The 27,258-nt window shown below is 41.1% G+C and overlaps 2 protein-coding genes, 1 non-coding gene and 1 pseudogene across 3 annotated transcripts; 3 read left to right on the forward strand and 1 right to left on the reverse strand.

The window, feature by feature from the left end:
* Positions 1 to 6,076: 6,076 nt before the first annotated feature.
* LOC112587077 lies at positions 6,077 to 9,856 on the forward strand (annotated as a pseudogene).
* A 5,528-nt stretch (positions 9,857 to 15,384) lies between these two features.
* Positions 15,385 to 16,373, forward strand: LOC102405728 (olfactory receptor 7G2-like). Its single transcript, XM_025294201.2, has one exon. The coding sequence runs from the start codon at positions 15,385 to 15,387 to the stop codon at positions 16,321 to 16,323; it is 939 nt and encodes a 312-aa protein (XP_025149986.2). The 3' UTR covers positions 16,324 to 16,373.
* A 4,693-nt stretch (positions 16,374 to 21,066) lies between these two features.
* LOC102405389 (olfactory receptor 7G2-like) lies at positions 21,067 to 22,005 on the forward strand. The gene has a single exon (XM_006057447.3). The coding sequence runs from the start codon at positions 21,067 to 21,069 to the stop codon at positions 22,003 to 22,005; it is 939 nt and encodes a 312-aa protein (XP_006057509.3).
* Positions 22,006 to 25,390: 3,385 nt separating this feature from the next.
* Positions 25,391 to 25,463, reverse strand: TRNAG-CCC. The gene has a single exon. It is a non-coding gene; the product is annotated as a tRNA-Gly (tRNA).
* Between the last annotated feature and the right edge of the window lie 1,795 nt (positions 25,464 to 27,258).

Genomic DNA, 27,258 nt, shown 5'->3' on the forward strand with positions numbered 1-27,258 from the left:
CTCATGGGCTACAGTATGGGTCACAAAGAGACACAACTGAGCAACTAACACACATATCTCTCAGTTCAGTTCACTCAGTCATGTCCAACTCTTTCCAACCCCATGGACTGCAGCAAGCCAGGCTTCCCTGTCCATCACCAACTCCTGGAGATTGCTCAAATTCATGTCCATTGAATTGGTGATGCCATCCAACCATCTCATCCTCTGTCATCCCCTTCTCCTGCCTTCAATATTTCCCAGCAGGAGGGTCTTTTCCAACGAGTAGTTCTTCGCATCAGGTGGCCAAAGTATTGGAATTTCAGCTGCAGGATCAGTCCTTCTAATGAATATTCAGGACTGATTTCCTTCAGAATTGATTGGTGTGATCTCCTTGCTGTGCAAGGGACCCTCAAGAGTCTTCTCCAGTACCACAGTTCAAAAGCATCAATTCTTTGGCACTCAGCTTTCTTTATAGTCCAGCTCTCACATCCATACATGACTACTGGAAAAACCATAGCTTTGATTAGATGGACCTTTGTTGGCAAAGTAATGTCTCTGCTTTTACTAATGCTGTCTAGGTTTGTCATAGCTCTTGCAAGTAGCAAGTGTCTTTTAATTTCTTGGCTGCAGTCACCATCTGCAGTGATTTTAGAGCCCCACAAAATAAAGTCTATCACTGTTTACATCATTTCCCCATCTGTTTGCCATGAAGTGATGGGATCAGATGCCATGATCTTAGTTTTTTGAGTGTTGAGTTTTAAGTCAACTCTTTCACTCTCCTCTTTGACCTTCATCAAGAGGCTCTTTAGTTCCTCTTTGCTTTCTGCCATAAGGGTGGTATCATCTTCATATCTGAGGTTATTGATATTTCTCTCGGCAATCTTGATTCCAACTCATGCTTCATCCAGTTCAGCATTTCTCATGATGTACTCTGCATATAAGTTAAATAAATAGGGTGACAATATACAGCCTTGATGTACTCCTTTCCCAACTTGGAACCAGTCCATTGTTCCAGGTAATGTTCTAACTGTTGCTTCTTGACCTGCATACAGATTTCTCAGCAGGCAGGCTAGGTGGTCTGGTATTTCCATCTCTTGAAGAATTTTCCACAGTTTGTTGTGATCCACACAGTCAAAGGCTTTAGTGTAGTCAATGAAGCAGAAGTAGTTTTTCTAGAATTCTCTTGCTTTTTCTATGATCCAGTGGATGTTGGCAATTTGATTTCTGGTTCCTCTGCTTTTTCTACATCCAGCTTGACCATCTGGAAGTTCTCGGTTCACGTACTGTTGAAATCTGGCTTGGAGAATTTTCAGCATTACTTTGCTAGCATGTGAGATGAGTGCAATTGTGCGGTAGTTTGAGCATTTTTTGGCATTGCCTTTCTTTGGGATTGGAATGAAAACTGACCTTTTCCAGTCCTGTAGCCAATGCTGAGTTTTCCAAATTTGCTGGCATATTGAATGCAGCATTTTCACAGCATCGTCTTATCCCTGAGAGTTTCCCAATATTAATGCAGTCAGTTTATTGGTCACTTCCTTCATAATTAGTGCTTTTTCTTATGATTTTTTTGACCCTTCCTTGTGGCATGTGGGTTCTTAGTCCCCTGAATAGGGATTGAACCCGAGCCCTCTGCATTGGAATCATGGAATGTTAACCACTGGACCACCAGGGAAGAGCCACTGTGATTTTTTTTAAGATTGCTGGCTTACGCCTATTTTTCAGGCAACCTTGAAAAGCTTAAGTAACTATTAAATTTGTTTCCTTGCTACTTTCTTTTGTCTTCATTGCTGTGTGTGGACTTTCTCTAGTTGCAGCAAGCAGGGGCTACTCTTCATTGTGGAGTGCAGGCTCCTCACTGTGGTGGCTTCTCTTATTGCAGAGCATGGACTCTAGGCATACAGGCTTCAGTAGTTGCAGCACCTGGGCTCTAGAGTGCAGACTCAGTAGTTTTGGCTCTTGGGCTTAGTTGCTCTGTGGCATGTGGAATTTCCCAGACCACGATTGAACCTGTGTCCCCTGCGTTGGCAGGCAGATTCTTAATCATTGGACCACCTGGAAAGTCCCAACCTTGCTACTTCTTTCCTACAATGATACTAACCTCATACATGCAGACTTTAATTAAAAAAGCAGAAAATTTTCTTGTGACTTTTTAAAGATCCCATGACACATTCTATCCATCACTGAGTCTCTGTCCCTGTAGGGACTAAGGCACTCTGATTCTCTAGTCCTTTAGTGATTTTGGCTCATAGAAGGCTGGGAATTAGTCTATGGAGAAGCCCATCAGTTCCCTTCAGGTTAGACCCAAGATTCAAGAATGAGAAGCCCTGGAGGTTAGAGGAAATGTAGGGGGGAAATGACATATACCTGTCTGTCCTCTCAGGGTCAGGAAGTCAGCCATGCAGGAGTTCTCCCTTCTAAGATCTGTGCTCCTTAAGGATTTGAACTGCCTAAGGGAAGAAATGATGGTACACATTTGGCTAATGAGGAGCTTTGAAAATTGAGCACCACCAGCCTCCCCCCCCACCCTCCCCCCCCTCACACACACACACACATTCCTCTGGGCCACAGAGACTGCAGACAGTTCACCTGTGAACAGCACTACTCAGCTCAGGAAACAGCGCACTTGAGTCTCCTGGGATGATCCCTCTTGCCCTGGAGCCAGTTGCCTTACTTAGGCCATCTACCCTTTGTGGGGGCAGATCTTCCGTCTCCATCCTTCAGTATCCAGAGGAAAGGTAGATGAGTACATTGATAGCCCCAAGGTAATCTGAAGTGCGCAATAAATGCAGTGAGAAATTGAAGAGTTTTTTTTAACAATTTTATTTATTTATTTTTGGCTGTGCTGGGTCAACAATACAAGAGAAGACTCCACACATGGACATCACCAGATGGTCAACACTGAAATCGGATTGATTATATTCTTTGCAGCCAAAGATATAGAAGCTCTACACAGTCAGAAAAACAAGATCCGGAGCTGACTGTGGCTCAGATCATGAACTCCTTATTGCCAAATTCAGACTTAAATTGAAGAAAGTAGGGAAAACCACTAGACCATTCAGGTATGACGTAAATCAAATCCCTTATGATTATACAGTGGAAGTGAGAAATAGATTTAAGGGCCTAGATCTGATAGATAGAGTGCCTGATGAACTATGGAATGAGGTTCATGACATTGTACAGGAGACAGGGATCAAGACCATCCCCATGGAAAAGAAATGCCAAAAAGCAAAATGGCTGTCTGGGGAAGCCTTACAAATAGCTGTGAAGAGAAGAGAAGCAAAAAGCAAAGGAGAAAAGGAAAGATATAAGCATCTGAATGCAGAGTTCCAAAGAATAGCAAGGAGAGATAAGAAAGCCTTCTTCAGTGATCAATGCAAAGAAATAGAGGAAAACAACAGAATGGGAAAGACTAGCGATATGTTCAAGAAAATTAGAGATACCAAGGGAGCATTTCATGCAAAGATGGGCTTGATAAAGGACAGAAGTGGTGTGGACCTAACAGAAGCAGAAGATACTAAGAAGAGGTGTCAGAAATACACAGAAGAACTGTACAAAAAAGATCTTCATGACCAATATAATCACAGTGGTTTGATCACTCATCTAGAGCCAGACATCCTGGAATGTGAAGTCAAGTAGGCCTTAGAAAGGAACTAAGCTAGTGGAGGTGATGGAATTCCAGTTGAGCTATTTCAAATCCTGGAAGATGATGCTGTGAAAGTGCTGCACTCAATATGCCAGCAAATTTGGAAAACTCAGCAGTGGCCACAGGACTGGAAAAGGTGAGTTTTCATTCCAATTCCAAAGAAAGGCAATGCCAAAAAATGCTCAAACTACTGCACAATTGCACTCATCTCACACGCTACCAAAGTAATGCTCAAAATTCTCCAAGCCAGGCTTCAGCAATATGTGAACCGTGAACTTCCAGATGTGCAAGCTGGATTTTGAAAAGGCAGAGGAACCAGAGATCAAATTTCCAACATCCACTAGATCATGGAAAAAGCAAGAGGATTCCAGAAAAACATCTATTTCTGCTTTATTGACTATGCCAAAACCTTTGACTGTGTGGATCACAATAAACTGTGGAAAATTCTGAAAGAGATGGGAATACCAGACCACCTGATCTGCCTCTTGAGAAATTTGCATGCGGGTCAAGAAGCAACAGTTAGAACTGGACATGGAACAACAGACTGGTTCCAAATAGGAAAAGGAGTTCGTCAAGGCTGTATATTGTCACCCTGTTTGTTTAACTTATATGCAGAGTACATCACGAGAAACGCTGGACTGGAAGAAACACAAACTGGAATCAAGATTGCCGGGAGAAATATCAATAACCTCAGAGATGCAGATGACACCACCCTTATGGCAGAAAGTGAAGAGGAACTAAAAAGCCTCTTGATGAAGGTGAAAGTGGAGAGTGAAAAAGTTGGCTTAAAGCTCAACATTCAGAAAATGAAGATCATGGCATCCGGTCCCATCACTTCATGGGAAATAGATGGGGAAACAGTGTCAGACTTTATTTTTCTGGGCTCCAAAATCACTACAGATGGTGACTGCGGCCATGAAATTAAAAGATACTTACTCCTTGGAAGGAAAGTTATGACCAACCTAGATAGCATATTCAAAAGCAGAGACATTACTTTGCCAACAAAGTTTCGTCTAGTCAAGGCTATGGTTTTTCCAGTGGTCATGTATGGATGTGAGAGTTGGACTGTGAAGAAGGCTGAGCACCGAAGAATTGATGCTTTTGAACTGTAGTGTTGGAGAAGACTCTTGAGAGTCCCTTGGACTGCAAGGAGATCCAACCAGTCCATTCTAAAGGAGATCAGTCCTAGGTGTTCTTTGGAAGGAATGATGCTAAAGCTGAAACTCCAGTACTTTGGCCACCTCATGCGAAGAGTTGACTCATTGGAAAAGACTCTGATGCTGGGAGGGATTGGGGGCAAGAGGAGAAGGGGACGACAGAAGATGAGATGGCTGGATGGCATCACTGACTCCATGCATATGAGTCTGAGTGAACTCCGGGAGTTGATGATGGACAGGGAGGCCTGGTGTGCTGTGATTCATGGGGTTGCAAAGAGTCAGACACGACTGAGCGACTGATCTGATCTGATCTGATCTGACAAGTTTTTGACTTTGGTATATTTATCTTCCCACTTTCATCCAGTTTGCCTTCAGCTTTCATCATTTCTGGCTCTGATCTCCTAAATCCCAGGAACACACCTGAGTATGAATGAGCCCCTTCAGAAATCTGGCACCTGTTCTATAATTCTCTACCAATTTTTTTGGTAGTGAGTGGGCCTGGAGTGGGGTGAGTTCGGCTTTTTGATTTTCCCATTCCTTGTTCCAGATTTCATTCTTAGAGAATTCAAGTCTTGTCCTCATCTCCTACTTGTGAAAACTCTGGGCAAGAAGGTTGAGACCCACTGGTCTACTTTTCTAGTCGTTCTTTGAAAACCTCCAAGCGAGACATTACAAAATATTTTAAACCATGAAAACAGCACAGTGAGCAGTAAAATAAATAGCCATCCAACCACCTTCCAGAATTAATGCAAACCTTTTGCCTTATTGGCTTCAGACACCTTTAAAAAATTGTGTCAAAGGCAGACATCATTACAGAGCATGCTAGATGCTCAGAAGAAAACTGCCCAGACAGAAGCAGGAGCTACGAGCTTTCAGAGTGAGCAGGGTTTCAGTGCAGTTTCAGGAAAACATATGTGTGTTAGAGCATACGGATATATGAACCTACCTTTTCAACTATAAATTGTAGGAAATCTAAATATAGATGAAGTGAATCAGAAGAGAAAAACAAATACCAGACATTAACGCATGGACGGAGGAGCCTGGTAGGCTGCAATCCAAGGGGTCGCGGATAGTCAGACACAACTAAGTGTCTTCACTTTCACTTTTCACTTTCATGCATTGGAGAAGGAAATGGCAACCCACTCCAGTGTTCTTGCCTGGAGAATCCCAGGGACGGGGGAGCCTGGTGGGCTTCCATTTATGGGGTCGCACAGAGTCAGACACGACTGAAGTGACTTAGCAGCAAATACCCATTGATGTTAGATTGTATGTTAAAATCAATGGGCCAGGGGTTAAAATGGGCCAGGACTTCCCTAGTGGCCCAATGGGTAAGACTTCACCCTTCCAGAACATGGGGCTCAGGTTTGATTCCTGGTCAGGGAACTAAATCCCACATGCCCCATGGAAGTTTGCATGCTGCAGCTAAAAAGATCCTCCGTGCTGCGACTAAGACGCAGTGCAGCCAAATAAATATTTTAAATACTGTAAAAAAAAAATGAAGGAAGTATGAAACAATACTTGAATTTGAATTGGAATATGTTTTCTGGTAGGTTTGGTGGTGATGGTTGGTGTGGTTTAGTTGCTAAGTCATGTCCAACTCTTGAAACCCCATGAACTGTAGTCCACCAGACTCCTCTGTCCATGGGATTTCCCAAGCAAGAATACTGAAGTGGGTTGCCATTTCCTTCTCCAGGGAAACTTCCCTGGAAGTTTCAACCCAGGGATTGAACCCATGTCTCCTATATGGCAGGCGGTCTCCTGCGTTGCAGGCATTCTTTACTGCTGAGCCACCAAGGAAGCTCTGGTAGGTTTAAGCCCTTCATTGTCACTCTTTGTACTTTTCCAGATGCTTGAAATCTGACATTATAAAACATCATAAAAGTAAACAATTGTTCATTTTAAGAGGTATTTATATATTTTCATAACTGTGACCATACTCTAGCTGTGTATAAATTGCTTTTATCCTTTAATATTTTTTCAGGTTAGCTTTATACATGTAGAACTAACTTAAATGTTTTTATTTTGAACATTAAAAAGTTAATATGATGAATATTCAAAAAATAAAGTAGGATGAAATAACATTAAAATAGTATTGCAATAACATGGCATATCATAGCCATGCCATAACTTATTTAAATGATTTCCTCCCTCTATTTCATTATACTAAGAGGATTCCCAGTGGGAATTTGTGTACATCCTTCCTTTCTCAGCCTTGAGACATTATTCTTGGGATGTTCTCCTTCCCCTGTCCCTCCTTTTTTACTCTGTCTCACTCTCAAGTTCCCTTCTAGGCATTAGGCCAAGGGAGAAAAGCAAAGTGAACACAAGAATCAAGATGTATTCAGCTTTTGTTATAAGAACTCAATTTCTTGAAAAATCAACCTATTTGTTTAGAGGAAGTTTCTCTAATACTTATTGGAAGCAGTTCAGCCAATAATTGAAAAAAGAATTAAAATATCATCATTTAGTAATTCGTGGTGAGTTAATGGATCCAGGCCAAAAGTGTTATAAGAAGATAAATAGACATGTGCTTCCTAATGAAAATATTTAAGGATGTTTGCCAAAAATTGAACCTAAATTTAATCAAATTCTAGACTAGAGGTGGGCACATTTTTTTAAAGAGAGAGCCAAATAGTAAAAGTTTTAGGTTTTGTGGGCCATATAGTCTTTGACATGAGTATTGTCAACTCAGATGTAGCAAGGAACCTGCCAAGGACAATAAATAAATGAATGACTGTGTTCCAATAAACCTTTATTTACTATTACTAAAATAAATAAAATGAGGCTTCCAGGGTAGCTCAACAGGTAAAGAATCTGCCTGCAATGCAGAAGACCCTGGTTCAATCCCTGGGTTGAGACGATCCCCTGGAAAAGGGAACGGCTACCCACTCCACTATTCTGGCCTGGAGAATTCCATGGACTATATTAGTCCACAGGGTCACAAAGAGTCGGACACCACTGAGCAACGTTCACTTTCACTTTCAAACAGCAGGCAGAATTTTGTCCACAGACTGTATTTTCCCAAACTGTATTCTAGAGTACAGTCTTTTAAAAAATATTTGTTCATTTATTCGGCTGTGCTGGGTCTTTGTTGGGGCATGTGGGATCTTTGATCTTCGTTGTGGCAGGCAGGATCTTTTGTTCTTTAGTGTGGCTTGTGAACTCTTACAAACAGCATGTGGGATCTAGTTCCCTGACCAGGGATCGAACCTGGGCCCCCTGTAGTGAGAGCATGGAGTGTTAGCCACTGGACCATCATGGAGGTCCCTAGAATGCAGTCCTAATTTTATACTGGAATGATTTGCTTGGAGGCATCTTAAGGGAGAAAACAACATTCCATGACTGTTCTTCCAAGTAAGTGCCCCTACTTGACAAACAGTAGATGGACTATAAAAACTTAGGACATGGGGCAGTGTGGAGGGAAATTTTGAGGAAATGTAAAATGAGAAAAGGGGAGAGGAGGAAGCAGGAAAAAAGACCTGTAACTGATTTGGTTTCAAAACAGACACACGGGGATTCCCTGGTAGTCCAGTGTTTAAGAATCCACTTGGCAATACTGGGGACACGGGTTCGATCCCTGCTCTGGGAAGATCTCACATGCCTCGGAGCAACTAAGACTGTGTGCCGCAACTACTAAAGCCCGAGCACCCTACAGCCTGTGCCCCGCAACAAGAGAAGCCACTCAGTAAGAAGCCTGCACACCACAGTAAAGAGTAGCCACAGCTCAACACAGCTAGAGAAAGCCCTCGAGCAGCAACGAGGTCCCGATGCAGCCATAAATACATAAATCTTAAAAAAAGGAAAAAGTCCCACAGACACAAAATTAAGGAAGTTTCTCTGAAGTTTTGTTTTCTTGTCTCCATCTTTCCATCAGCTCCACTGACAGCAGGAAACCTGGAAACCTCTCCAATACCGCAGAATTCCTCCCTCTGGGACTGTCAGGGGATCCAGAATTGCAACCCCTGCTTTTCTGCCTGTTCCTGTCCATGTACTTGGTCACTGTGCTGGGTAACCTGCTCATCACCCTGGCCATCATCTGTGACCCACAACTCCACACCCCCATGTACTTCTTCCTCTCCAACCTGTCCTTTGTAGACATCTGCTTCACCTCCACAATCATACCTAAGATGCTGGTGAACATCCAGACCCAGAGCAAATCCATCAGTTACACAGTTACAAGTCTGATTTGTCCAGACATTTGCTGGACTGGAAAATGGAGTGCTGGTGATGATGGCCTATGATCGATTTGTGACCATCTGTCACCCGCTGAGGTACAAGGCCATCATGAATCCCAAGCTCTGTGGGCTGCTGGCTCTGGTCTCTTTCTCTATTAGTGTTCTCAACACCCTGCTCCACACTCTGATGGCCCTGCGGCTGTCCTTCTGCCCAGACCTGGAAATTCACTTTTTCTGTGAACAGGCTCATATTCTCAAATTCACCTGTTCGACATCCTTGTCAATAACATCCTTGTGTATTTAGTGGGATCATCCTGTTGGGTATTATTCCTCTCTCTGGGATAATTGTCTCTAATTGTCTCTTATACTCGAATTGTCTCTTCTGTCCTGAAAATCCCATCAACTGGTGGAAAGTATAGGCATTTTTCTATCTGTGAGTCACGATTAATAGTTGTTTCCTCGTTTTATGAGACAGGCTTTGGGGTGTACCTTAGTTCTATACACTAGAACTTAGGGCTTCCCTGGTGGCTCAGAGGTTAAAGCATCTGCCTCCAATTCAGGAGACCCAGGATTGATCTCTGGGTTCAATCCCTGGGTTGGGAAGTTCCCCTGGAGAAGGAAATGGCAACCTACTCCAATATTCTTGCCTGGAGAATCCCATGGTCGGAGGAGCCTGGTAGGCTACAGTCAACGGGGTCACAAAGAGTCAGACACGACTGAGCGACTTCACTTTCACTTTCTTTAGTTCTGTAGCCACTTATTCCTCCAGAAAGAGTGCAATAGTATCTGTGGTGTACACTATGGTCACTCCTATGATGAACCCCTTTGTCTGTAGCCTGAGGAACAAGGACATGATGGGGGCTTTGAAGAAATTAATCTCTAGAATATCATCTTTCCATTGATGTTCAGTTGCTTTGTACTTATATTCCTAGAATATAGAGTTTCCCTGGTGGCTCAGATGGTAAAGAATCTGCCTGCAGTGAAGGAGACCCAGGTTCAATCCCTGGGTCAGGAAGATTCCCAGGAGAAGAAAATGGCAACCCACTTCAGTATTCTTGCCTGGAGAATCCCATGGACAGAGGAGCCAGGTGGACTACAATCCATGGGGCTGCAAAGAGTTCAGGGCTGCAAAGAGTTGGACACGACTGACTGACTTTCACTTCCTAGAATATAAAAGGGAGAGATAAATAATGAGCAGTCCAGAAAGTCTGACCAACTTCTTGAAATACTTAATACCAGAGATCAAATGGCTAAGGATGAGAATTTTTTTAATTAAAAAACTAGGGTTTCTCTTTTTAAAATTTTATTTTACTTTATTTTTAAATATTTATTTATTTGGCTGCTCCGGGTCTTAGTTGCAGCATGTGGGATCTAGTTCCTTGACCAGGGATAGAACCCAGGTCCCCTGCATTGGGAGTGCAGAATCTTAGCCACTGGACCAGGAAAGTTCTCATTTTTATACTTTTTGGGGGTAAGAATTTTGGAATCAGACCATCTGAATTTGAATCCTACTTCTACTAAACAATAGCTCTGTGACCTTTGACAGTTTACTTGAACTTTCTAAGCTCAGCTTCCTCATCTGCAAAATTAGCATAATGATATTATAATATTTACAATTTTGGAAGGTTTTAATTACTTCAGCCCTGTCAGTGAGAATGCCCGCTTTCATCAATAATAAGGTAAAAGTCTTGACTCCAACAGGTCAAATGATAAAAACAATTATCATCTTTTCTAACAGTGACTTCAAAGGTCAGGTAGGTCTAGGCACAAAAGCACAGGACTCCATTTCATTCTTCTTGCCTTCCTCTTAAGACTGGTCCCCTGATGGTCACCAATGGCTATAGCTGGGCAGAGACATTTCAGACACAACCTGTGTGCATGCTCAGTTGCTTGGTCGTGTCCATCTTTGTGACCCTGTGGACTGTAGCCCACCAGGCTCCTCTGCCCATGGGATTTCCCAGGCAAGAATACTGGAGTGGGTTGTCATTCCCTTCTCCAGGGGATCAAACTCAGGGATCAAACCCACATCTCCTGCATCCATTGTATCTCCTACATTGCAGGCAGATTCTTTACTACTGAGCCACCAGGGAAGTCCTTTCAGATACAATCAGTTCAGTTCAGTTGCTCAGTCGTGTCCAACTCTTTGCGATACCATGAACTGCAGCGCGCCAGGCCTCCCTGTCCATCACCAACTCCCGGAGTTCACCCAAACCCATGTCCATCGAGTCAATGATGCCATCCAACCATCTATCCTCTGTCGTCCCCTTCTCCTCCCACCTTCAAACTTTCCCAGAATCAGGATCTTTTCCAATGAGTCAGTTCTTCGCATCAAGTGGCCAAAGTACTGGTTTCATCTTCAACATCAGTTCTTCCAATGAATATTCAGGAATGATTTCCTTTAGGATTGACTGGTTTGATCTCCTTGCAGTCCAAGAGACTACTCTGAAGAGTCTTCTCTAACACCACAGTTCAAAAGCATCAATTCTTCGGCACTCAGTTTTCTTTATAGTCCAACTCTCACATCCATATATGACTACTGGAAAAAACATAGCTTTAACTAGACAGACCTTTGTTGCCAAAGTAATGTCTTTGCTTTTTAATAAGCTGTCTAGGTTGGTCATAACTTTTCTTCCAAGGAGTAAGCGTCTTTTAATTTCTTGACTGCAGTCACCATCTGCAGTGATTTTGGACCACCCCCCCCCCGAAAAAAAAAATTAACTCTGTCACTGTTTCCACAGTTTCCCCATCTATTTGCCATGAAGTGATGGGATCGGATGCCATGATCTTAGTTTTCTGAATGTTGAGTTTTAAGCCTACCTTTTCACTCTCCTCTTTCACTTTCATCAAGAGGCTCTTTAGTTCGTCTTTGCTTTCTGCCATAAGGGTGGTGTCATCTGCATATCTGAGGTTATTGACATTTTTCCCGGCAGTCTTGATTCCAACTTGTGCTTCATCCAGTCTGGCGTTTCTCATGATGTACTCTGCATATAAGTTAAATAAGCAGGGTGACAATAGACAGTCTTGACACACTCCTTTCCCAATTTGGAACCAGTCTATTGTTCCATGTCCAGTTCTAACTGTTGCTTCTTGACCTGCATACAGATTTAATATTGTCAGACACAATAACTAGAAATAAAACTCTCCGTCTCCATTGCTCTTTTTGCAATGCAGAAAGAATCTTGCCCAGGAGATGCCCCAAAGACATTGTTTTTATTATCAGCCTGAATTGGGACATGTTCTGCATTAGTTTCCTATTGTCACTGTAATGGACTTCCCTGGTGGCTTAGTTGATAAAGAATCTGCCTACAACGCAGAAGATCTGGGTTCAGTCCCTAGGCTGGGAAGATCCCCTGGAGAAGGAAAAGGCAACCCACTCCAGGATTCTTGCCTGAAGAATTCTGTGGACAGAGGAGCCTGATGGGCTCCAGTTCATGGGGTCGCAAAGAGTCAGACATAACTGAGCAACATTCACTTACTCACTGTCATTGTAACACATATCACAAGCTTAGTATCTTAAAACAACACAAATGTTTTCTTTTGCATTCTTGGAAGTCAAAAACCTGAAATCAGCTACACTGGGCAAAAGTCAAAGTGTTGGGCTCCTAAAAGCTCTGAGAAAAGAATGAAAGGCAGAATGTGTTGGGGGGGGGGGGGTTGTTTGTTTGTTTGTTTTGCCATTTGTCACAGCGTGTGGGATCTTAGTTCCTTGACCAGGGATTGAACCCCAGTCACAGCAGTGAGAATGCCAGGAATTCCCTAATCACTGGAATGCCAGGGAATTTCTCAGAGTTATTATTTAATACATAAAGAATTTCTGTTCAGGGTGATAACAATGATCAGGAAATGGATAGTGTTAGTGTTCACACAACAGTGTGGATGTTCTTAATGCCATGGAATTGTACATTTTAAATGGCTGGAATAATATATTTTTTTCTTTTTTTAAAGGAGAGCCACTTTATTTTGAGTAGTAAACAAAATTCCATTTATAACATAATAAACAAATATTCCATCAGTTTCTTCACAGTTAGTCCAAAGAACCAAGCCCCTGACTTAATTAGAATTTACATTTAACCTTAAATATTTTAAAATCCATCCAGGTCAACTTTGGAATTTTAATCTTGCCTGATACTATGAAATAGGGCAAAACTTGATTGACAGTCAAATTCCTACTTTTTTTCTGTTAGCCACTTTTGAAATGATAAATTTTATATCTATTCAAAGTGATTAAAATTTTGGAAGATAATATGCAAAGATATTTTTATGACCTTAGAAAAGTTAAATATTTGAAAGAATAGCACAATCCAAAAGGGAAAGACTGAGAAATTCAAGCACTTTAAAAATAAGCTACTAAAACAAATGATTCAAAAAATGAAAATTTAGAATTGTTCTTTCAGTATAGTGAAGAAAAAAGCAGGGCAAGTAAACTTCCAGTGAAATATCTCCACATATGACATTGCTCACCACATCAATATCAACGTGCTTTTATTACTCAGTACAGAAATAAACAACTTTTAATATAGTCCAGCTCTCTTAAAAACCAATCGTTCTCCCCTTATCCTCTGCAACCACCATTCTACTTTCTACTACATTTCTACTTTACAAAGTTGCCTATTCTAGATACCTCATAACTTAAATCATATAATATTTGTCCTTTTCAGCTTGGTTTATTTCACATAGCATAAGGCTTTTAAGGTTGTAATGTGTAATGCTGTAATGTGTCAGAATTTCATTCCTTCTTATAAGGCTGAAATGAATGAATGAATGAGTTTCACATCTACAATTATAAACCATAACCAATTATAACCTGATATTATTGATTACATGGATATGTCATTGGTTGTATCTAAAAAAGAATACTGTTGTCCAATTAGAGAAAAACGGTGTGTCCACATTTGCACTGGATGTGAAATACATATGAGCAGAAAAAGGTGGAACAGTGACTGGTGAATACCTGGCCTCATAGCATCAGGGACTCCACCACCCTAAATTCTTCATTATATCTTCTTGGTCTCTAAGGATTTGCACTGGCCTGGCATCAGCATGATGATAAAATTGTTTGATTAATGAGGAGCTTTGGGTATTGGTCCTCCAAAGGTAGAGAGACTAAAAATTGTCAGTGACAGCCTCACTCAACAGCACTTCCTCAATAATATCAGCACACATGTGCCTCCTCCTGGAAATGACCCTCCTCCCTCTCTGCTCAGGAGCCTAGTGCTTCACTCAGTCCGTCTCCTCTTATTAAAACTTCAGCTTTCATTACTCAACATCTAGGAGACGCATCATTGCATCTCGACAAGAGTCTGTCATTACCTAGTAAAGTCATTCAGGTAAACCTTCATTCCTGTTTGGCAATCAAGAGAGGTGTTTTACCACAAGTTTAACCAGGGGAAATTGTGAGAAGAGGACACGCATAAAATTATTAGAACCAAGGTATCCATTTGCCTCTTGCCTGTCTTCTCTTTTCTCGACATGTTCCTTTGTATCTTTCCTGTAATCTTCAAACAGCTCTTATTCTGCCAGTCTCCTACTGTCTCTCCATTCTCAAAGACTATTTGCCTTGGCAGCAGGAATGTGCTTGTTTACAAACATGGTGATTGTTTTCCATGTTTTCCACTTTGCTGGCATTTAACTTCCTTTCTGTAGCGATTCAGGGAAGAGGCTTGGGCAGTTTGACCGTATCTTGTACTTCTGGGTTTTTGACACAGCTTTGTATTATCTCTGTTGCCAGGCTGTGAGGTCTCTGGGGAAGGAGGTGATGATTCAGATAGACTCATCAGCCCTGATTACCTGCTTCTCCTAATAAAGTTTACCAAATGTTATTATAAAAATAATCAGAACAACATAGTGTGATTTTATCTTTTAAGATAATTTACAATTTATTTATTTATTTTTGGCTGTGCTGAGTCTTCATTGCTGAGAGGGCTTTTCTCTAGTTGCTGAGCACAGGGGCTACTCTCTAGCTGCAGTGTGCAGGCTTCTCACTGCAGTGACTTCTCTCATTGCAGAGCACAGGTGCTAGGGCACGTGGGCTTCAGTAGTTGTGGTGTGTGGGCTCAGGCATTGCGGCTCCCACGGTCTAGAGCACAAGCTCAATAGTTGTAGTGCATGGGCTTAGTTGCCTCGGGGCATCTGGGATCTTCCTGGATCAGGGATCGAACCATGTTTCTTAAATTGGCAAATGGATTCTTTACCACTGAGTCACCAGGGAAGCCTGATAGTGTAATTTTTAAAACAGCTATTCTTCAACTCTTTCCATAATTAACAAATGTTGACACACTGCTTTTAGTAATTTCAGGTCTTTAATCAAAGTAGTGAAATAATGTACGTCCCTCTATTCCATTACTTCCTTTCTCAAATTGGTGTTTGCTTCTGGTAATATCCCTGCTGCTGGACTAGGGGCCACGTCTTTCCCATCAGATTTATCAACAATATGGAACCAAGAAACCAAACAGATGTTTCAGAATTCCTTCTCATGAGCCTGACAGAAGACCCAGAACTGAAGATCACCTTCTTCAAACTGTTCCTGTCCATGTACCTGGTTACTGTCCTGGGAAACCTGCTCATCATCCTGGCTGTCATCTCTGACTCCCACCTCCACACCCCCATGTACTACTTCCTCTCCCATCTGTCCTTTACAGACATCTGTTTAAGCACAACCATGATCCCAAAGATCCTAGTGAACATCCAAGCACAGAGTCAGAGCATCACTTACACAGGCTGCATCACCCAGATCTGCTTTGTTCTGACTTTTGTTTGTTGGGAAAATTTTCTCCTTTTAGTAATGGCCTATGACCGCTATGTGGCTATTTGTCACCCACTGAGGTACACAGTCATCATGAACCCTCGCCTCTGTCTTCAGCTGATTCTACTCTCCTTGTTCATCAGCACTGCAGACGCCCTGCTCCACAGTCTGATGGTGTTGCGACTGTCCTTCTGCACAGACCTGGAAATCCCCCTCTTCTTCTGTGAAGTTGTTCAGGTCATCAAACTTGCATGTTCTGACACTCTCATCAATAACATCCTGATATATTTTGTGGCTAGCTTATTTGCTGGTGTTCCTCTTTTTGGAATCATTTTCTCTTATATTCAAATTGTTTCCTCCATTTTGAAAATGTCATCATCAGGCAGAAAGTATAAAGCTTTTTCTACCTGTGGGTCTCACCTCTCAGTTGTTACCTTGTTCTATGGGACAGCTTTTGGGGTGTATATTAGTTCTGCAGTTACTGATTCTTCTAGGAAGACTGCAGTGGCTTCGTTGATGTACACTGTGGTCACTCCCGTGATGAACCCCTTCATCTACAGCCTGAGGAACAGAGACATGAAGGGAGCTTTGAAGAAACTCATTGGTAGGGTACCTTCTCTTCTGTGATGTGTCATTGGGTTTGGGATGGGTTCACTACAATGAATCAAAGTAAAAGGAATGCTAATGAGATAGAAAGCCTGCCTTTTTTACCACCAGGTTCTTAAATGAATAGATAATATGACAGCTAAGTGCATTTTAACTTAGAGTTAATACCTGACTTGCTTTTTTTTTTTTAGCACTGATTTTTTAAAATTTATTTTGTATTGCAGTATAGCCTATTAACAATGTTGTGAGAGTTTACAGCAAAGGGACTCAGCCATGCATATACATGTATCCATTCTCCCCCATACTTCCTTCCCATCCAGGCTGCCACTTAACATTAAAGAGAGTTCCATGTGCTATACAGTAGGTCCTTGTTGGTTACCCATTTTAAATATAGCAGAGTGTACACGTCCATCCCAAACTCCCTAACTATCCCTTCTCCCCATCCTTTCCTCAGCAACCGTAAGTTTGTTCTCTAATTGTACCACTGTGCATTTTGACAAATGATTTCTATTCTCTAAGATAAATTTCTCCAGTTAGGGAACATGGAAGCTGAATCTGAGGCAGATATTTTTGGTATGGTCATTTCATGGGGAATGTTCTCAGCACAAAGAAAGTGGGGGGAAATATTAATTTATCTTTATTATAGAAAGTGGGAAAGGACTTAAATCTGTGGTCATGCAGAGATGTATCCTGCCTGATTCTACAGACCGCACCATATGAATTGAACCTTAGATGTAAGCCTACTGTGAGGCATAGTGGCTGATCTTTTATACCCCAGTTCAGGAGTTCCTGAGACTGCACTGGTATATTGGACATGTGTGATCCAATATTTACATCCAGAATATTCAGCTTTATCAGTTGTAAAAAATTGCTATGGTTAGATTTTCTCAGTAGTTTGAAATGATGGTGAGGTTTTGAACTTGATCTGTGGGGAAGCCTTTCTTTAAATAAGGGAAAGAAATACTGACTCTAACATTCCCGAACTATAAAGAGAGTTATCTCTCATGACAAAGATTTCACAGGCAGAAAATGCACAGGAGCAGAAAAGTAGAGATTCATTCATTCCTCCAAGAAGTGGCTTCATGCTAGGGTTGATTCCCCTCATGGGCCCAGATGCCTGCATCAGATGCAGGCATCATATCTAGACATGGTTAGAGGGAAAAAACCCAACTGTCCTTCCCAAGTCTGTTGTTGACCGAGGCTTTATTTATAATATATACTTACATGGCATCATCCACAAGATTGTGCATGAGTGCTAAGTTGCCTCAGTCATGTCCGACTCTTGGTGACCCTATGGACTATAGCCACTGAGCTCCTCTGTCCGTGGGATTCTCCAGGGAAGGATACTGGAGTGGATTTCCATGCCCTCTTCTGGGGGATCTTCCCAACCAGGGATCAAACTCAAATCTTCTGTTCTCCTGCATTGCAGGCAGATTCTTTGCTGCTGAGCCACTGGGGAAACCCCCACAAGATATTACCTTCTATCTTATCACTGAGACTATGATCAAGAGTCACCTCCTTAACTAATTCCTGATATGGGGAAAGTAATTCCATTGTATGTATATAGTACATTTTGTTTATCTATTCATCCTTTGATGGACACTTGGATGGACATTGCTCCTACCCCTTGGTTATTGTAAATCATGCTACTATGAATAAAGGTATGTAAATATATCAGATGTTTTATTAAATTTGTTTTTAGAATTGTTATTATTATCATTATTTTTGGCTGCACTGCTTGGCTGGTAGGATCTTTGTTCCCTGACCAGGGATCAAATCCAGGCCCCCCACAGTCGAAGCTCAGAGTCCTAACCACTGGACCATCAGGGAATTCCCTAGAATTGTTATTTTTTAACTACACACTTTCCCGTCTCTCTTTGAAAATCCTATCTATACTCACGATTTAATCTTTCAAAAATTTAGTTTTAAAATGATCATGCAGCAAAATGCCCTTCTTGTGTGCGGTTCTCTGTATTTTAAGACATACATTGATTCTTACAACCACCGCCACAGTCAATATACAGAGCAGTTACATCATCTGCCAACAAACTGCCCTGGACAGACTAGGCATTTGGTCCTCTGTGTTTGTGAGCCTCTCTGAGCCACTGATCTGCTTTTTAGCCTTACCTTTTCTGTGCTTTTCATGATATCATATAAATGAAATCATACATCACCTCAACCTGTGCATGAATACTTTGAGTCGTTCTACTCAAAATTGCCCAAGACAAAATCAACTCACATGTACTTCCATGGATATGCATAAGTAAACTGCGGTTAAATCATCATAATAGAAACACACCAGTAAAGAAGAATGAATAACTGAGATAGGCAGCAACTTGAATGATTCTCAGTAGCATTATGCTGAGTGAAAGAAGCCCCATGCAAAAATCAAACGTTTATTTCAAAAATCTTATCCTGGAGCAAATTGATGATCTGATTCTTGGTTTGGTAGGTTAAACATTTTAGGATCATATTCTTCCTGGTATTTAAAATTTGAATTGTAGATTCATTTTACTTGCTAGGTTTTTTTCCTCCCTCTCCTTCCATTTTTGTATTCATACATTATCACCTAACAGATTCACAGTTGCCCTTGACAATTACCAGTCCTCTAGCCTTGAATTCAGACTGATAACTAATCCCTGATACTCAGTGATTTTGAGAACATCACCAAATTCAGCTACCAAACCACTGACTAACTTGATTCAGTTCTGCCCTGGGGGCTTCTTTTGAAACTTTCTGCTGTTCTAAGTCCAAAGCTGTAGTCCTCGAATGAGTCCCCAACTCTTGTGTTCACTCCCATTTCTCAGTAACAAACCTCCACAAATGCCTTTGGCTTTTTAAATTCTATATTTCTAAGTCTTTTGTATTTTCTATTATTTTATGTGTTCAAAGCAAATGAGGTTAAGATAGTAAGGGATGACAATACAAGGCTATCCTGCCTCATGTTGGTTTTAAAATATCAAGAAACTTGTATGTTCACATGTTCTTACAGTAGCAGTGAAGAGTGAAAGGAGTTAATTGACAAATAGATGAAAAAAATTTTTAATTTTTTATTTTGTATTGGGGTGTAGCACATTAACAATATTGTGATAGTTTCGGGTGAACAGTGAAGAAACTCAGCCATACATATACATGCATCCATTCTCCCCCAAACTCCCCTCCTATCCAGGCTGCAGCATAACACTGAGCAGAGTTCCCTGAACTATACAGTAGGTCCTTGTTGGTTATCCATTTTAAATATAGCATTAGACACATGCAACTCTTGAATTCCTTAAAGATGAAATTATTTTAATTGATATCAATGTGGAGTACCATGCCAACCTGTTAGATAATGGATAAAATATAATTAAATGTACTGAGATTATGCTTGACCACTGTTGTCTTGGGATGACATTGTAACCCCTTACAGCTTTATGAAAAGTTAAGAGATGAACATGAGGTGGTACAGATGCAGAAAAGTCCACTTGGCCTCATGGGGTCAGAAAAGCAACCATCTTTAATTTCTCCCATGTAGAGTCTTGATCTTAAGGATTTGCACTTTCCTGGGATCACAGTGACAATGAATCGTCTGGTTAATGAGGAGCTTTGGAAATTGAAATCTCCAGGGTTCAAGACTGTGATCTGCCTGTGACTACCTCAATCAACTATACCTTTTCTAGGAAAGTAATAACACACCTGAGACTCTTCCCATAAGTGATCCCTCCTGCCCAGGAGCTGGTGACTCACTCAGACCTTCTGGTCTTCCTAAGGACAGCTGTTCTGTATGGTACATCAGAGATGTCAAGCATCTTTCCACTGTGATACCAGCAAGGTAGCCTAAATTCCTTTAGTGAATATTTGGTGTTTTGGTACAGGTTCATACAGGGGAAGCTGTGAAAACAGTATATACATCAGATGATTAGAACCCAGTCTCTCTGCCTAACATATGACATCTTTACTTTTTTTAAATTATATTTTGCACCAATATTTGTAAGCATATTTGATTTACTGATATGAAACTCTCTATATGACCTTGTACTTCTTTCTGATTAGAAATCTTCCTGTTCAGATACAGGGTGACTTTTAAAGAAGTGTCCAATATTTCTTTGTGCATCTGTCATTGTAGGGGAGGGGAGAAAAGTTGATAAGCTTCATCTTATCTTTCCTTTTTTGGTTCCTGACATATCTATGTATTATTTCTTTTCCCTGGCCCTGAGGTCACTGGGGATCCAGACAAATTTTTCAGTGGCCTCCCTCATCTGTTTCTCTTTATAAAATTACTAATTTTTTTAATTTGGCTGCATCAGGTCTTAGTTGTAGCATATGGGATCTAGTTCCCTGACCAGGGATCAAACCCAGGCTCTCTACTTTGGGAACACAGTGTCTTAGCTACTGGACCTTCAGGGAAGTCCCCTAATGTTTCAAATAATCAGAACAGTACAGATAGTTTATAAAAGAACCATGTCTTTATCCTCTCTAGCATTAACTGCTCATCCTCTGAAATACCAACTTTGGGTATTTTAAGGACAGAAAAATATGCATGCAGAAGGCATTACTTTTCCCCTCCCTTCATTAATCTCCTTCCCTTCCCAAGATGGTGTGGATCTCTTGTGATACTCCTGATGCTCATCTAGGGACCACAGGTTTCCATGTCTTTTTTTTTTTAATTTTATTTTATTTTTAAACTTTACATAATTGTATTAGTTTTGCCAAATATCAAAATGAATCCGCCACAGGTATACATGAGTTTTTTAACCATATCTTTTTCATCAGATCATCAACAACATGGAATCCAGAAATCACACAGATGTTTCAGAATTCCTTCTCATGAGACTGACAGAGGACCCAGAACTGAAGACCATTTTCTTCAGCCTGTTCCTGTCCATGTACCTGGTCACTGTCCTGGGAAACCTGCTCATCATCCTGGCCGTCATCTCTGACTCCCACCTCCACACCCCCATGTACTTCTTCCTCTCCAGTCTGTCCTTTACTGATATCTGTTTAAGCACAACCATGATCCCAAAGATTCTAGTGGATGTCCAAACACAGAATCAGAGCATCACTTACACAGGCTGTCTCACCCAGATCTGCTTTGACCTGATTTTTGTTAGTTGTGAAAATTTTCTCCTTGGAGCAATGGCCTATGACCGCTATGTGGCTATTTGTCACCCCCTGAGATACACTGTCCTCATGAACCCCCACCTCTGTGCTGTGCTGATCCTCATCTCATTATCTGTCAGCATCGTGGACGCGCTGCTCCACAGTCTGATGGTGTTGCGACTGTCCTTCTGCACAGACTTGGAAATCTCTCTCTTCTTCTGTGAAGCTGTTCAGGTCATCAAGCTTGCCTGCTCTGACACCCTCATTAATAATATTGTCTTATATTTTGCAGTTAGCATATTAGGTGGCATTCCTCTTTCTGGAATCCTTTTCTCTTATACTCAAATTGTTTCCTCTATTTTGAGAATGCCATCATCAAGCAGAAAGTATAAAGCTTTTTCTACCTGTGGGTCTCACCTCTCAGTTGTTTCCTTGTTCTATGGAACAGGTTTTGGACTGTATATTTGTTCTGCCATTTCTGAGTTCTCTGGGAAAACTGCAGTGACTTCATTGATGTACACTGTGGTCACTCCCATGATGAACCCCTTCATCTATAGCCTGAGAAACAGAGACATGAAAGGAGCTTTGAGGAAACTCATTGGTAGTGTAGCTTCTTTTCTGTGATGTGTCATTGAACTTGAGATAAGGCTACTAGAATAAGGCCAAATTAGAAGATTACTGATGAACTAGAATGCCTGACTCTTTCATCACCAGGTTCTTAAATGAATACATAACATGATGGCTAAATGCATTTTAATTTAAGATTTAAAACCAACTTATTCTTTGTCTAACTCTGTGATGTTTGACACAAAATTTCAGTTCTCTAAGATAAGGTTTTTGGTTAGGGCCAAGAGAAGCTGAGTCTGAGGCAGAGGTTTGTGGAATACTAATTTTGCTGGGGAATGTTCTCAGCATAAAGGATATCAGAGAAGGTGAAGGAAAGGATTTAAACAAGTTTGTGGTCATGCAAAGATAGATTCTGCCTGATTCCCTGGATAGCACCATATGAACTGAACTCTAGAGTTAAGGCTATTGTGATACATGCTGGCTGATCTTTCACACCCCAGTTCAGGAGTTCCTGGGGTTGTTCACTGGTAAATGGGACATATGTAAGGTGATATTTGCATCCACAATATTCAGCTTCATCATCTGTAAAGTTGCCATGATTAGCTTATCTCAGTCATTTGAAAAGATTGTGAGGTATTTGAACTTGATTAGTGAGGAAGACTTTCTAATGGCAGGCTACAGTCCATAGGGTCGCATAGAGTCGGACATGACTGAAGTGACTTAGCACACAGCACATACATCCTTGCTCTAATATGTTCAAACGGTAAAGATAGTTATCCTCATTATAGGAATTTCAGAGGCAGAAAATGTGCAGGCACGAGAGAGTAGAGATTCATTCATTCCTCCATGGAGAGGCTTCGTGCTACGGCTGATTCCCCTCATGGATTCACACGGCTGCATCAGATGGAGGCATCATACCTAGAGGGATTCCCAGAAACCAAGACAACTGTCCTTCTCTGAGTCTGTTGTTAACTGAGGGTCTATTTTTAGTCGCCATTTCCATGGTGTCATATTACTCAGCTGGAAAAGTTGGTACTGAAGTTCTATAAATGAAATAATATGCCTACTGTTTTCTCATTTTGCTTTTTAAAATTGTGGTAAAATGTAAAACTTAAGAATTGCAATCGTAATGTGTTTAAGGTGTGCCATTTTGTGTCATATTGACATTCACACTTCTGGGCAGTCATCACCACATTCTGTTTCCACCTATTTTATTTTTTGGCTGTGCCGGGTCTTTGTTGCTGTGTGGGCTTTCTCTAGTTGTGGTGAGTGGAGGCTGCTTTTCCTTGTGCTGATCATGCTTCTCATTGCAGTGGCTTTTCTCTCTCTCTGTCTCTCCCTCCACCCCCCACCGGCATGTTTTATTTATTTATTTCTTTTAATTGAAGGATAATTGCTCTACAGAATTTTGTTGCTTTCTCTCAAACATCAGCAAGAATCAGCCATAGGTACACCCATGTCCCCCACTGCTGAACATGCCCCCCACCCCCACCCCCCGGCTCCCTCCCCATCCCACCCTTCCAGAGCCCCTGTTTGTGTTCCCTGAGTCCTACCGCCAATTCCCACTAGCTATCTACATTACATATGGTGTTGTAAGTTTCCACATTACTCTCTCCATACATCTCACCCTCTCCCTCCTCCCCATCCCCGTGTCCATGGGTCTGTTCTCTATGTCTGTTTCTCCACTGTTGACAGTGGCTTCTCTTGTTGCAGAGCACAGGCTCCAGGCACGTGGGCTTCGGTAGTTGTGGCATGTGGGCTTAGTTGTTCCACGGCATGTGGGATCTTCCCAGACCAGGAATGGAACCTGTGTCCCCTGCATTGGGTAGACAGATTCCTAACCACTGCACAACCAAAGAAGTCCTCCACCTATTTTTCATCACCTTTGACTCTCCCCATGCCTCAGGCCCTGGCAATCTCTGTTCCTTTTTCTGTCTCTATAAATGTTTCTAATCTATAAAATTCTTACAATATATGTCATACAATTCATACAGTATCTGTCCTTTTTTCTTTTTCAATTTTTGATTGTGAAAAACTAAAAATACAGCAAAAATTGAAAGAATGATACAATTAAAAACCATTTATGGACTGCTTACATTCAACAGTTACTATTTCACAATATTTGTTTTATCAGTCTACATATACTAATTTTCTTCTTTCTTGTGGTGTTAAAATACACATTGTATAAAATTATACCATCCTAATTATTTTTAAGTTCACAATTAAAAGTGTTCAGTATAGGAAATTTTTCATCTTATAAATCTGAAATTCAGTTTCCTTTAAGCAGTAACTCTCCTTTACCTCATCTTCCTAGCCCCTGTAACCATTTTACTTTCGTTTTCTATGAATTTTGGTATTTCAGATACTTCTTATAAGTGAAATTTGTCTTTTTCTGACTGGCTTGTTTCACTTAGTTTAATGTTCTCAAGCTCCATGCATGTTGTAGCATGCGGCAGGCTTTCCTCCCTTGCTAAGGATGAATAATATTCCATCATATGTAAAATGCACATTTTGTTTATCAATTCATCCTCTGGTGGAACTTGGGAAGCTCCCACCACTTGGCTATTATATATAGTTCTCTTATGAATAAAGATGTATATATATATATTTCATTTTAATTTCTAATGCACAGGTTCCTTTCTGTCTTTAAGAGTACTATCTGTGTGTGTGTGTATGTTTGTGTGTGTGTGTGTGCACACGCATGCATGTGTGTGTGTGTGCTCAGTCATGTCTGACTCTTTGTGACCCCAAGGACTGTAACCTGCCAGGCTCCTCTACCCATGGGATTTTCCAGGCAAGAAGGCTGGAGTGGGTATATATATTCAGTTGCTTATACCCGACTGAATACAGAGTTTCAGAGTTTCCTACTCCAGGGGATCTTCCTGACCCAAGGATCAAACCTGTGTCTCTTGCATCTCCTGCATTCTTTACCACTGCTCCACTATCTACTTATACTTTACCACTGCTCCACTATCTATACTTATGTTTTAATCTTTCCAAAATGTATTTTTAAAATATCATACAATTTAATGCACTTTTGTGTACTGTTCTTTATGTTGTTTTTTTTAATTAATAAATTACTTTTTTATTTAGAAATTTTTCTTTGTGGAAAGCTTTTCACTGTTAGTTGAAGAGATCTTTAAAAAATATTTATTTATTTATTTATTATTTGGCTGTGTCAGATGTTAGCTGCGTCATGTGGAATCTTTTGTTGTGGCACGCAGAATTTCCAGTTGTGGTACATGGACTTAACGAGCTCTGAGGCATTTGGAATCGTAGTTTCCCAACCAGGGATCAAGCCTTTGTCCCCTACATTACAAGGTAGATTCCTCACTACCTAACCACTGGACCACAAGGGAAATGCCTATTTTTAATTTTTATTTTAAAAAAGTATTCATCTATTTGGCTGGGCCAGGTCTTAGTTGGGGCATGTGGGATCTAGTTCCCTGACCAGGGATCGAACCTGGGCCCCCTGCATTGGGAGTACGGAGTCTTAGCTACTGGACCACCAGGGAAGTTCCTGTACTGCTCTTTATATTTCCGCTCATGTATCAATTCTTAGAACCACCACTACTCAGGATACAAGGCAGTTACATCGTTCATGGATAAACTACCTTGTGTTGCACTGTAATCACACGTTCCTTTGTCTTTGTGAATCACTATGAGCCACTGATCTGTTCTGCATCCTTAAAGCTTTGTATTTCTCATAATACCACATAAATGAAATCATATATCACCACACTGTTCATAAATACAATGGCTATTTTCATAACTGGCCTAAACGAAAAAATCCACGTGGACTTCTCTGGACAATGCATAAATAATGTGCTGTATTATAACAGAAAGCAGCAATAAAAAGGAGTTAGGTATTGATTCTCTCAATAACTTGTATAATTCTAAAAGGTATGCTGAGTGAAAGAAGTCCCCTGTAAAAAGCAAACATTTATTTAAAAATTCTTATCCTGTACGGCCCTTATGGAAAACAGTATGGAGATTCCTTTAAAAACTAGGAGTGAATCGACCATATGACTAAGCAATCCCACTACTGGGCATATACCCTGAGAAAACCACAATTCTAAAAGGTACATGTACCCCAATGCTCATTGTAGCAATATTTACAATGGCCAGGACATGGAACCAACCTAGATGTCCATCAACTGATGCATGGATAAAGAAGTCGTGGTATATTTACATAGTGGAATATTACTCAGCCATAAAGCAGAATGAATTTGAGTCAGCTGTAGAAAAGTGGATGAACCTGCTGCTGCTAAGTCGCTTCAGTTGTGTCCGACTCTGTGTGACCCCATAGACGTCAGCCCACCAGGCTCCCCCGTCCCTGGGATTCTCCAGGCAAGAATTCTGGAGTGGGTTGCCATTTCCTTCTCTGATGCATGAAAGTGAAAAGTGAAAGTGAAGTCGTTCAGTCGATGTCCGACTCTTAGCGACCCCATGGACTGCAGCCTACCAGGCTCTGCCGTCCATGGGATTTTCCAGGCAAGAGTACTGGAGTGGGGTGCCATTGCCTTCTCCGGTGGATGAACCTAGAACCTGTCAAATAGAGTGAAGTAAGTCAGATAAAGAAATACAAATACTGTATATGAACACATATATATGGAATCTAGAAAAATGGTACTGATGAACCTAGTAGAGAACGAGCTTGTAGACACAGCGGGGGAAGGTGAGGGCGGGATGAATTTAGAAAGTAGCATTGACATAATACACTATCATGTGCAAAATAGTTAGGAGGAAGTTGCTAAACAACACAGGGAGCCCAGCCTGGCGCTCTGTGATGACCTAGAAGGGTGGGATGAGGGGAGGGGAGGGAGGGTCAGAGGGAAGGGATATATATAATTATGACTGATTCGCATTGTTGTATGGCAGACAGCAACACAAAACTGTAAAGCAATTTTTCACCAATTAAAAAATAAAAAAATTAAAATCTCACCCTAGAGTGGATTGATGATCTGATTCTTGGTTAGATAGGTTGAGCTTTTTGGCATCAAGTTATTCCAGGCTATTTTGAAATTTGAACTGTGGATTCATTTTTTTTTAATTTTATTTTATTTTTAAGCTTTACAATATTGTATTGGTTCTGCCATATATCGAAATGAATCCGCCATAGGCATACATGTGTTCCCCATCCTGAACCCTCCTCTCTCCTCCCTCCCCATACCATCCCTCTGGGTCGTCCATGTGGATTCATTTTAATTGCTATGTTTTTTCCCTTCCTCTGTTTCTCATGTTTTATCATGCAATAGCTTCACAGCTGCCCTTACCAAAAACTAGCCTTGAATTCACTCTAATAACTAA

This window comes from Bubalus bubalis, chromosome 9, assembly GCF_019923935.1.
Source record: "Bubalus bubalis isolate 160015118507 breed Murrah chromosome 9, NDDB_SH_1, whole genome shotgun sequence".
In the NCBI taxonomy this organism is placed as follows: domain Eukaryota; kingdom Metazoa; phylum Chordata; class Mammalia; order Artiodactyla; family Bovidae; genus Bubalus; species Bubalus bubalis.

Excerpts from the sequence above, each read along its gene's own strand:
- LOC102405728 (XM_025294201.2), top strand. The coding sequence starts at position 15,385 with ATGGAACCAAGAAACCAAACAGATGTTTCAGAATTCCTTCTCATGAGC.
- LOC102405389 (XM_006057447.3), top strand. The coding sequence starts at position 21,067 with ATGGAATCCAGAAATCACACAGATGTTTCAGAATTCCTTCTCATGAGA.